The 11,728-nt window shown below is 40.5% G+C and overlaps 2 protein-coding genes across 2 annotated transcripts; one reads left to right on the top strand and one right to left on the bottom strand.

Moving 5' to 3' along the window:
- Nucleotides 1-292: 292 nt before the first annotated feature.
- On the top strand, nucleotides 293-6,507 carry emb (embigin). Its single transcript, XM_047341210.1, has 10 exons — nucleotides 293-368; nucleotides 1,285-1,575; nucleotides 2,382-2,459; nucleotides 2,643-2,826; nucleotides 3,606-3,688; nucleotides 3,796-3,932; nucleotides 4,373-4,534; nucleotides 5,072-5,189; nucleotides 5,287-5,320; nucleotides 5,810-6,507. Exons 2-10 carry the CDS (start codon nucleotides 1,503-1,505, stop codon nucleotides 5,868-5,870), a joined length of 930 nt encoding a protein of 309 aa, XP_047197166.1. The 5' UTR covers nucleotides 293-368; nucleotides 1,285-1,502; the 3' UTR covers nucleotides 5,871-6,507.
- Nucleotides 6,508-6,927: 420 nt separating this feature from the next.
- Nucleotides 6,928-11,724, bottom strand: mrps30 (mitochondrial ribosomal protein S30). The gene is made up of 5 exons (XM_047341209.1): nucleotides 11,066-11,724; nucleotides 10,128-10,273; nucleotides 8,448-8,553; nucleotides 7,530-7,706; nucleotides 6,928-7,442 (listed from the first exon to the last, which is right to left on the bottom strand). The coding sequence occupies exons 1-5, from the start codon at nucleotides 11,709-11,711 to the stop codon at nucleotides 7,183-7,185; spliced, it is 1,335 nt and encodes a 444-aa protein (XP_047197165.1). The 5' UTR covers nucleotides 11,712-11,724; the 3' UTR covers nucleotides 6,928-7,182.
- Nucleotides 11,725-11,728: the final 4 nt, after the last annotated feature.

Here is an 11,728-nt window from a genome sequence, read left to right as displayed (position 1 = left end):
AAGAAAAGTTTAAAACCGCAACCTTCACTCAGGAGAAAAAAATCCTTCTTTAAACTTAAAACAAATAATAACGTGACATTTAATGTGATAATTATCCATATCATAGTTTTTATTTTGATATAATTTGTTGCCGTATCGTCCAGCCCTTCTCTGCTAGTTGGAGACTTTAAAGAATCCCACAGGTTTGAGAGCACAGGCATAATATGCGACCCCACAGTTCAGCATTATATTCGTGTGACTCTGTAGCACATGATGAATTAATCTCCTTACATAAGAAACTTGAGTCCTGCAGCAGGACGGACCACACACAGACACCTGAACTCTGCCGAAGCTGAGAGGGATTCCAGCTCAACAGTTTTACACACGAGGTGAAGATGATTTGTTAGAGGAACTGTTGATTAAGAAACGTCTGAGGGATGAAGAGATGAAGAGGAAATTGACAAATAACTAAACTTGTGCGAAAGAAAGAATGGAAAGTATGAGCACACCTCGTCTGTGGAACAAAACAATTTCAGATAACCTTGATTCGCTGGTGTGCATGTCAGTGGAGCCTTTTACACTTTGACCTACATGTGGGTGTTTGACTCAGTGTTATTATAAATATTGGACATAGGGGGTTGTTTACAGGTGTGGAGAGAGAACTGAGTTACTTAAGTAGTCGGGAGATAACTTCTGTTCAAATTTCCTTTTTGTTTTCGGGTTGTCCTTCTAGCCGGCCGCCTTGAGAGAATCTCTGCACATAAAAAAGATGAAATCATTTGATTTGCTGGTCAAAGGTCAAACTCACTGTGTCCTCACAAATCAAACCTCTTTCCATGATTCGATAATTTGAATGCTTTTATGATAAAGTACAGTTAATACCTTTTATTGAATTCTACTGAAGTCTTCACTACATAAATATAGATATATATTGAATGTAAGGGGACTGTTGGGCCTTGCTGGTGGTGGTGGTAGTTTTTATTCATGTGTTATAATGGTTCTAGTTGCTCTTATTGTTGCTTAAAATCGACTTAAAATCGATTTAATGATTTTAGAATATGCTCAATAGGCAAATTGTATCTAGAAATGAATCAATGACAGTAACACTTTCATATTTTCACACTACTGGTTGTTTTTCATGGGGGCAGGCGGCTCATGTGACCTTCAGCTGCCAGGTCCTCTCATGTGACAGGAGGGGGCACCTTGCACAGAGTCTGCATTGGAAACACCCGGCTTGGATGGATTCTGTTATTCTCATCACACAAAGCAGCATTTTGATTTAAAATACAATTGTGTTTATTTCAGTTTGTCAATGCATGGCCGCTCTGCAGCACAGCATCAAGAAATAGACCCTGCCTCTTTGAATAATGGATGGAGTCAGCCACCCACAGGCTGCAGAGTCATATCATGGCTGCGTCACTTGTGCAACTGAGGGAGGAGGGGAGGAGTGGTGAGACGATGCAGAGAGAGGAGGTCCAGTGAGTGAGGCGCTGCCAGAGGAGGAGGACAGAGGGATTATAATCATGTCAACCTCGTGGAAGCAGCTCCTTTTTCAGACCGTCCTGCTTCTCATCTCCTGCAGACCCACCCAAACAAGTAAATGATACCTGGGCTTCATTGTGACTGTGTATGTTGTTGTGTTCAAAGCTTTTTCCTCCAAATGTTCTGTAACCTTGTGAGAAAGAAAAAAGGTTATATCACAGGATTTCCACACCATCATGTTCGACATCATTTAGTGTGAAGCTGCCGGTGGTGAAAATGTGATGTCTTTGTCTTTTCTTATTTTATTTGTCCCCATAATCCTCTGAGAGAGCATTCACATCATGATGGGACCGGAAAAAACTCTCCTTTAAGACCAAGAGCAATTACTTATCAATGCAAAGTCTTATCAAAACTCGACAATTAAATATCAATTCAGTAACACTTAAGGAAACACCTTGTTCAAACAACTCAAGAAGCTAGTTTGTGCATGTTGTTTTAAATCATGCATTCATTAAAGGTTCAGTGTGTAGATTTTAGTGACATCTAGTGGTGAAGTTGCATGTTGCAGCTGAATACCCCTCACATCACCCTCCCCTTCCAAACATGACAGAGAACCTGTGGCAGCCTTCAGTTGTGATAAAAACTCAAAGGTGTTTTGTTTGTCCAGTCTGGGCTACTGTAAACAACATGGCGGCCTCTCCTGATGTAAATACAAAGTATTTAAATATAAAGGAGACATTCTAGGGTAAAGAAAACAACAATTCCTACAATTTAGATGAAACACACTATTTAAAACATCACTAGGATTATTTTATATTAAATGTTTGGCAATAAATCCTTTTCACCTAAATCTGACACACTGGACATTTAAGACATGTAAAGTTTGTGTGTTTTTATACGTTTATTTCTGTTTCTGTCAGAGACATCGGGCCCAACGCCTCCACCGCTGGTTCCCATCAGTCCTCTGGCGACAGATGTAAGAAGTGTTGTCCTTAAAGGTAACTGCCCTAAAGCATCAGTCCATCGAGTCCATGTTACATTTAATGTGTCTGCATCTTGTGACTTGATCCCAGCTTGATGTGTAAATATCACTAAGGGATTTGAAAAACGTGAGGTTAGATATAATCTCATCTCTCTGAATGAACCAGGCGAGTAGACTCTTTCCTCCACTCTCCACCCAGGTGAAAGTCACACTGAGAAGGTGGAGCTGGTGAACCCTGTGGATCTGGAGCTGGAGTGTATCTGGAGCGGGAACCTGAACAATCTGCCAAACATAACCGGCTTCTGGAGAAAAGGTGGAGATGAAATCGAGAACAGTCGCCTCGCGGTGCAGCTGGAGAACGAGAAGTATCATCTCAAACGAGTGTGAGTGTGTTCAGTATTTTATATATTCGCTTCTGAAAATGTAGTTTATTTAAAGTTTGTATGTGTTTTTTAAGTTCATGCCCTTGTTCACTCTCTGATGAAATATTTCATAATTTGTTAAAAAATTGTATGCAATGTTTTTTAATGTTTAGTTTAACAGATGCAGTGTGGAACCTTTTATCTCAAGTACATTTTCTCTGTTACTGTACTTGAGTACATTATTTATATATCTGTACTTTAACTAAGTCAAATATATTTTTGGGTACTTTACTTTTACTCCACTACATACATCAGCAAATATCTGTACTTTGCATCAGGGAAGAGGGTACACTCAGCAAGTACTTTTGCTTTTAATAATTTAAGTATATTCAAAAGGAAGTACTTAATACTTTTACTCAAGTTGAAAAGTTAATTTGCTTCTTTTTCTTTTACTTGAGGACATTTTTTCTATTTGTTTATACTTTTACTCAAGTAAAATCTTGGAGTACTTCCTCAACAACTGTGTCTCACATATCTCACAGAATTTGGACGTCCATATCTACAATTGTAAAATGAAAAAAATAAAAACACTTTTCTAGTAATTATGTTTTTTTTAGTTCAGTTTTCTTCCCCTGCAAATTTTTGTTGATTTATGAATAATCTGAACACATTTCATTGAATTTCAATCTTGTTTTGGTGGAAGAATCAACAGAACAATAACTTTACTGCAACTTTCATCCTGAATCAAATAGTAATATGTTTTGTTATAAAACCTCTGTCACCTGTTCTTTGCTTCACAGGTTCAGGATCGTCGGTGAAGAAAACCTCGGAAGTTACTCATGTGTGTTTGGAAATGAAGCAAAAGTAGATTTTATTTTGGCAGGTACACGTCGCATCCTTCTCATATGAGTCCTATGAGTGCATATACCTGCATCACGTCTCACATTCAGGATGGTGCAGCGTCATTCTCTCATCACTTTCTCTCCCCAGCTCCACAGATGGGAGAGGTGCGAGATAAGCCCATAGTCAGCTACGTGGGGGATTCAGTGGTGGTCGTATGTAAGATGGAGGCCACCAAACCAAAGCCCCTCTCCTGGAACTGGTACAAAGCAAACGGGACGGATAAAGTGAGGGAGCTGTTTGCTGACAGGCTGTTTTTGATTTGGTGTTTCAGTGCCATTTAAATGTTTGTTTTATTTAGTTTTTAACTAGTAAATATAGGAAAGAAACATCTTGTTCATTGATAATTTTGCCTTGTGAAAGAATCCTGGGGAAATAACTTAAAAAACAAAAACTGATCATCAACACATTTTTTATAAATTTCTTACGCTGCATTTCTTCCTCTGGTGGATTTAAAAACTTTATTTTCTCCATCATAACCCTGAGATGATGCTCTGTTACACACAGATACAACAACCATCTGACAATAACAATAACTAAAAGTGATTTATTTGTACATAAAGTCTATTATTATATTATTTTTATTATCTGATTAAATAAATACTTGACCTCACCCAGTGGATTGAGGACAGCAGGTAACAAGCTGTGTGATGCTCTTGTCCTATAGGAGCAGATCTTTTTTGCAGCAGAGTCTCATCAGTATGAAATCAAAAACAAAGAGGGGACGACCAAGCTGGTGGTTCACAACCTGACAGAGGCCGACTCCGGCTTCTATAACTGTGAAGCAGTGTACGCCATCGGCACCACGATGGGCCACGTGGAGCTGAAGGTCAGTCGTGGAAAGTTACTCCGTATATGTAATAAAGTACTTTAGTGTACTCTTGAGGTACTTATACTTGACTTGAGCATTTTGAATTTATATCGACTGATACCTGTCGCCCAATATATTTCAGAAAGGTTTATAATACTTTTTACTCCATGTATTTGACAGATTTAGTCGTTAAAACATGAAATAGTCTAATTCTGCATAATAATAAACACTTTTTAACTTTGACTCATCACAAAAAAAACAATGATGATTCAAATATCTTAGTTGAGCCACTTAAGAGATATTTTATATAAGGTTTTATTGAAATAATTCTTTGAGACCCAAAGTGTTAAAATATTACAAATATTTATTTAAATAGATACATGGAGTACAAGGATATTTGTACATATACTTAGAATAACAATAACATTTGGATAACAATACTTTTTCTGCTTCTGCATTAGATTTTGAATGCAGTACATTTATTGTAATGGAGTATTTTTGTTTTCATGGTTGTACTTGTATTGTTAAAATCTGCTTCCTCCACCGCCGCTGCAGGTCATCACCCTGTGGGAGCCTCTGAAGCCGTTCATCGCCATCCTGGTGGAGGTGGTAGTCCTGGTCGCCGCCATCCTGCTCTATGAGAGAAGTCAGTCAAAGAAAAAGTGCTCAGGAGGTAAATCCGACACAAAGAAACACATGACTTCTTTTTTGTCAGTTCTGAACACTGTGATGTATTTTAATCTGAAATTAATTATCTGTCTTTTTCTCAGAAAATGGGACAAATGCGGAACAATCAAACACACTGTGAGTACTGTGTGACTGCTGCTAGAGATTGTCTGTACCACTTTCTGATAAGATGCTATTTATAAAGTTGAAATAGTTGTTATTAATACAAAATATTACTTATGCATTATAGAAGAATACGGAAGCGTATTGCATTCACTTGAAAAAAAAAAACTTAGAGTTATAAGCCTTTATTAAAAACAACTTTTGGGTTTCCAGATTGTGGAAAATCCTCCTCATGAAAGTTGTCTTTTTAGCTCTTAGATTTATTTTGGAAACAGAAGGAATAGAAGGAATTAAAAAGCTAAAGATGAGCAAATTGTAATTCAGGGGATTTTTCAAATCTTTCTGATTGTATTATGTGATTATTCCATTAATAAATGACTCACTAGCCCTTATCAAAAACTTAAGTTACAGAAAATAAACCTTGTATAATCATCAGAGAGATATCTTCAAGTTGAATGTGTCTGTTTGTGGTTTTAATCATGTTACTTTTGATGCCCTCACCAGGACGCAGGCAGAAAATAACGGACCAGAGGAAAGTTCTTCAATGAGACAGCGAAAGGTTTAAACTCTCTGGAGGCTGCAAGTAAACAGATTCTGCTTTTGCTTATTTTCAAACGTGAATGGTAGAGCTTCAATGCAATATTAAAGAATTATTTTTGTGTCCTCAATAAAAATCTAAATATTTTCACCGGACAAAATGCAATAATCTCCACAGTTCACAGTTTCCTGTTTGTATTCTATCGTGCTGGAGGATGTGTTTTTTTTAATTTCCAATCGACAGCGGCATCTCTGTGGTTGAAAGAGCATCCACCTGCTCTGAACCCTGTTAACCGTCATTTCCTGTAGAGAAACCGAGTTCATGTCGGTGACTTCTCACCTCACTCTGCCTTTGTTGCTTCTCTGTCAATGAAAACCTTGACACGTCTTTACTTGTGCTATGAATGCGGTTTGTGAGCAGTGCCTTACACTCTCAAAAAGGAACCAATGAGCCACTCAAATTGTGCTCGCAGTGACTTTGTGTTATGTTTTATGTGTGCGACACTGTCTACATACACTGTGTTAGTTTGATTACATGTATGTCAAGCTATTTCATCATATACGCAGATGTTTGTGTATCATTTTCATGACTTTGGTTATGTGTCTTTGTCAATGTTGAAGGTGTCACATGTTTGTCAACAAGCAAATTAAAACTACACAAATCACTGTTTGTTTCAGTAACTGCTCACAAGACATTAACTTGTGTGAACTGACTTTACAAATGCTGTAAACTGAGCTCTACAGTGAAAGTGAAATTAGTTGCATGAAGCTTTGTATTTCTTTACTTGAGTCAGAGTTGGTTGAAGACTTTAAGTTTAAGATTAGAAAGAAATCTGGGATGTAGAGTTAGAAAGAAGTGAATTAACTGGATCTCTTATTGAACTGTTGTCTTAGTTGAGCTGTATCACACTGTGAAAAAAAAGAAATCACACAGGAATCTGTTTTGTAACTTAATGAAATTCTTCTGAATTAATAAACAGCAAATAAAAGGTCAGCCGTAGGGTTTTGACAAGTAGTGTCATTAATATAGTCATGCAATGAAAAATGTATCAAATTGTAGAAGTTTGTACAGATAAACACAAGACTCCTGATTATAAAGTATCTTTTTATTTTTGCATAAATAATCTGCACATTTGTTCAAACTCATAAACCTGTTTGCACAGATTAAAACAGATGTGTGTGGTTTTTTTTAAATACAGTCCAACAAAACGTGCACATGTCTGCCAAGGTTTCTCTTGATTTCTTGTATCTTTCATGGCCATGGAGAAAAGAAATAGGTTTTTTTTTCATCAGGAGACAGAAGCAATCAATCAAAAGAGAAGACGGACATCTGAGCAAGTCTATGGCCGGTTCATGAGGAAGTTAACCAGAAGCTTTATGACGCCGTCGTTCAGGCCCACCACCTCTCCGTCCTCCACGCCCTCGTACAACCGCAGACTCTCTGTACCCCACAAAAGATTTTTCCTGGGGTTGTTGACGTCCGTCTCCACAGAGAGAGCCACTGTATTGAGCTGGTAGCAGAAGAAGGAGAAGAAGTGGCCGTCGGTGATCACAGCCTGGGACGCGAAAGGCCTGGCGACATCCTCGTAGTTCCAGAAACCTACAGAGGGGAGAAGGAAGTTTGACCACCAGCTGTTTCTCGTCACATACGTAAATACTCCCCCTTTTTAAAGACTCTCAATCTCACCCTGGTACATGGCCTGAGCTCCTGTCCAGGCGAAGAGGCTGGCGAGTGCGTTGGCTCTGAGGAAGACCTCCACCTGGTCCGACTGCTTCTGCCGAGCCATCCGGTCTCTGTGATATCTGTCAGGAACCAGGTGGAACTGAGTGTGACCGTAGCAGGCTGGGTCTGGTAGCTTAGCACCTGTTGACGAGACCAGGAGGATGAGTTCAATATGATCAGTAATTGTTACTTGAAGTGGTTTGTTACTGTTTTGGTTTACAGAAACAGGACAGGACTTAACCTGAAATAGAGAGTGCTTGAGAAATAAGCTACAGTTGTCTGTATTATCTTACTATAATAGACCACAGAGGGAAAACTTTAATTAAACCATTCTTTGGTTCGAGTAACAGTATCATCCAAAACAGGAAGAACAATAATCTCATAGACTATTCAAGGGAGGAAACGACATCAGGTTGATCTGCACGTCTGCATGAACCATACTGAGCACACATTGAAGGTTGCAGGCTGGCGCCGTCTTGTGGCAGTAAGAGGTAACTGAATAATGAGAAATTCAACTTGTATGCCATCTATGACATGTAACTGGCAGCCAACACGCACGTTCACCAACCAGGACCCCCCCCCCGACAACGACCAGGATTTTTAAGCCTCTTCATCAGTTTGGGAGACACTTGATAATCTACTAGTGTTGAAGATTGACCTCCTACGATGTTTTATGAGAGTTACAGACTCCTGTTAAGACGACTGCTATGGAAATATTAGTTTTAAGATATTAGGGAAACAAGACCCCGGGTGGACGACACATAAACCTGAGACTGTTTTTCTTTAATAAGTATATGAATAAAGCACAAAATATTTTCACTGTATCGTCTTTTGGCAGCTCTGACCTTGATGAGGTCGTACACGGAGAATGTGAGTGGTTACCTGTGAAGATATTGTTGTCGTACTGTCTTCTGAACAGAGGCATCAGGTTGGGAGCATATTTGACCTCTGGGACCTCAGCTGCATAGGACGCCTCCAGTGGGGTGAACTGAGAGAAATGGAAAAAGCAGGAAATGATGAGTGTCAGTCTGTTTAAAGCAGGGGTATTCAACTAAAATGTAAAGAGGTCCAGTTAGAGAAAATTTCTTGAAGCAAAGGTCCGGAAGATCATGATGTCTAACTATTTAGTGTGATATATTTAAGTAGCCTAGTAGTTCTATCAACATCTGCATGTACTAAATACCTGACTGTCAAATCAAATGAATTCAGTACGATTCAAAAACTTTTTGACAATATTTATTGTCACGTAACATAGAACTGAACATATATGTATGATTGCAGATATGTATAATGTTCTCTCATTAACTAAATAAACTAAATAAAAGTAGGGCTGCATTTCAAAATAAGAGAAAATAAATAAAATGTGAAAATTGTGCATGTTCAAATAAAGGGCTTAACTTCAGAAAAATAAAATAAAGGGAGCAAAAGCTTGAATTTCCCTTTTTCTGTTTCACATCTTGACTCAAAAGTCTCAACTAATTTAACAGATAATAAATCTCAACACATCTTAACAATTGAACAGTTTTAGAATCACTTTCTTCCCCTCTTATATCCCACTCCCCCACTTTGTTCGTCTGTTTCTCTCCCTTTCTCCGTCTCACTCCTGTTTCTCCACTTTCTCCGTCTCACTCCTGTTTCTCTCCCTTTCTCCGTCTCACTCCTGTTTCTCCACTTTCTCCGTCTCACTCCTGTTTCTCCACTTTCTCCGTCTCACTCCTGTTTCTCCTCCCTTTCTCCGTCTCACTCCTGTTTCTCCACTTTCTCCGTCTCACTCCTGTTTCTCCCCTTTCTCCGTCTCACTCCTGTTTCTCTCCCTTTCTCCGTCTCACTCCTGTTTCTCCACTTTCTCCGTCTCACTCCTGTTTCTCTCCGTCTCACTCGTTTCTCCGGCTCACTCGTTTCTCCGGCTCACTCCTGTTTCTCTCCCTTTCTCCGTCTCACTCCTCTGTTTCTCTCCCTTTCTCCGTCTCACTCCTCTGTTTCTCTCCCTTTCTCCGTCTCACTTCTCTGTTTCTCTCCCTTTCTCCGTCTCACTCCTCCGTTTCTCTCCCTTTGTTTTCTCTCCCTGTATCTCAATCTTTCTTTTTCTTTCTACCGTCTTCTCATGTGTAACTTGCCTCTAACTCTCTCATCTGTCTGCACTGTAGAGTCGCAATGTTTACCGCCTGGAATGCACAGACTTGATTGGCTGAGTAGTATCACGTGGGATGGCTTAACTCGCATGCAATTGGTCTGTGCGTTTCTCATCCGCTAAACCACTACCGTAAAGACTACAGAAGCTGCGCTGATTACAAATAGAAGCGCCCCGTCAGGTTTTAAATCATAACCTTCTGTTTTGGCTGTAGGTCCGGGTCCGTACGGGACGGCTTCTGGGTCCGGACCCGGACCGCGGTCCGCCTGTTAGTGACCTCTGGTTTAAAGGATCTGTGTCCTTGTGTCAACTGGTTTATTTTGCCCAGTTGCCTCAGTAACTGTCAGGAATGAAAACCTACTGTATCCATGTATTTAAATGTGTTTCTCTGTTTTTACTATATAAACTCCATGGTGTGAAAGTGTTAGTACCTGTGGCAGCTGCTGAGTGATCCTAATCTGACACTGGGGGTGGTCGTCGATCTGGAACCTGGTCGGCTCTGGCCGGCCACTCCGGTGCCCCCTTGGGATGATTCTCTGTCCTCGCCTCCAATAGAAGTTCACTTGGGGATTAATGTCTGAAAAAAGAAAACTACATTATAATGTAGATCATTTTAAAATAGCAAGTTTGCATTAGTACTTTATATAAATATATGCTAGAGCTGTAGCTGATGGTTATAACCTGCACCAAGTAGGTTATGTTTTCACCCCTGTCCATTTGTTTGTAAGCAAGATAATGCAAATACTACTGGAGATATTTCCAAGAAACTTGGTGGAAGGAAGCAGTTTGAGTCCAGGAAGAACCCATAGAAGTTTGGCAAATCTTTTTTTTAAATTTTCTTTAACATTACAAGACGTTTTTTAAACATTTTCAATGGTGTATCAGAGAGTAACAAGTGGACCTTTTTGAAAAAACTCTGGTGCATGTTTAGGGGACTGATATTAATGAGGGTGTGTAACTTGGTGCAGATCCAAATACAAATCTGGATCCGGTGGTAACTTCTTCCAATGTCTTGTTGGGTCCGACCAACAGTTAAAAACCAAGAAACATTCAGTGTGTCGTGCTATAAAGCATCAAATCCTCACATTTGAGAAGCTGGAACCAGCAAAGATTTTACATATTTGATTAGGGAATTTCTAAAACTTATATTCAAGCATGAAAATAGTTTGATTTATTGATTAATTGACTGATGGTTGCAGCTCTTGAAATGACAAGACTTGAATGATTCCTGGAGGTGTATTTATACAAGCTGCAACCTCCCAGTATTGTAGACACACATGGTTCAGTGATAGACGTGAGTATTTCTTCCACACAACATGTATACAAATACACACATGCATATATGCACTATAGTCTGTGAGCTCCATACCCAGACTGGAGAGCAGCAGCAGCGGGTTGTGTCGGGTCAGGCTGTAGGTGAGTTCGGTCACCAGGCTCCTCAGAAAAGGTCCCACCACCATCTCCTGCTGTCGGTACAGGAAAGCTTTACGTTTCTTCAGGTGCCAGTGCTCCTGTAAAATCACTCGGGTGACCAGGGCGCGGATGTCAGCGAACGCCTCATCGTCCATCCCCGGCACCGAGCTCGGAGCTGCGGCCGAGGTCGAGCCCTCCTCCGCGGGGCTCTCCTCCGCGTCCAGGGTGAATTTCTCGGGCAGACCCGGGATGTACGCGGTCTTGGTGAAGTGCTGGTACCATCTGTCCGCGTTCCGGGCGAAGGTTTGCGGGTAAACCACGAATTTCTTGCGCTGGATGCGAGTGGTCAGGGAGAGTTTCTCCTCCACCGGGGCCGCGCGGATCTTCTCCACCCGCTCCTCGATCTGCCGCAGCCGGGCCGCTTTGCTTTTGGCCGTGAGAGAGGGCACGATGGGCGGGTACGCGGGCTCCTTCGCCGCAGCCTCGGTGTGGACGAGCCTGTGTTTGAGTCTGAACGGAGGAAGTTTTTTAGAGAATAGCAAGGGCAGCGACGTGCGGGCCGCCATGTTGCTGCTTCTTCTTCTACTGTCGAGTTGACACATGAACCTGCAGGTTCTTT

The sequence above is a fragment of the Hippoglossus stenolepis genome, chromosome 9, assembly GCF_022539355.2.
Source record: "Hippoglossus stenolepis isolate QCI-W04-F060 chromosome 9, HSTE1.2, whole genome shotgun sequence".
Classification (NCBI taxonomy): domain Eukaryota; kingdom Metazoa; phylum Chordata; class Actinopteri; order Pleuronectiformes; family Pleuronectidae; genus Hippoglossus; species Hippoglossus stenolepis.
Note: the sequence above shows the minus strand (reverse complement) of the source record. Positions and strands in the feature narration are given on the sequence as shown.

Bases quoted from the DNA above. Each gene is read 5' to 3' on its own strand.
- emb (XM_047341210.1), top strand. From the start codon at position 1,503: ATGTCAACCTCGTGGAAGCAGCTCCTTTTTCAGACCGTCCTGCTTCTC. The intron at 2,460-2,642 runs GTAACTGCCCTA...CTCTCCACCCAG, and splicing joins AAGAAGTGTTGTCCTTAAAG to GTGAAAGTCACACTGAGAAG. The intron at 5,321-5,809 runs GTGAGTACTGTG...TGCCCTCACCAG, and splicing joins GCGGAACAATCAAACACACT to GACGCAGGCAGAAAATAACG.
- mrps30 (XM_047341209.1), bottom strand. From the start codon at position 11,711: ATGTGTCAACTCGACAGTAGAAGAAGAAGCAGCAACATGGCGGCCCGC. The intron at 10,274-11,065 runs GTATGGAGCTCA...TTCTTTTTTCAG, and splicing joins GCTGCTGCTCTCCAGTCTGG to ACATTAATCCCCAAGTGAAC. The intron at 8,554-10,127 runs GTACTAACACTT...CATTTCTCTCAG, and splicing joins TCACTCAGCAGCTGCCACAG to TTCACCCCACTGGAGGCGTC.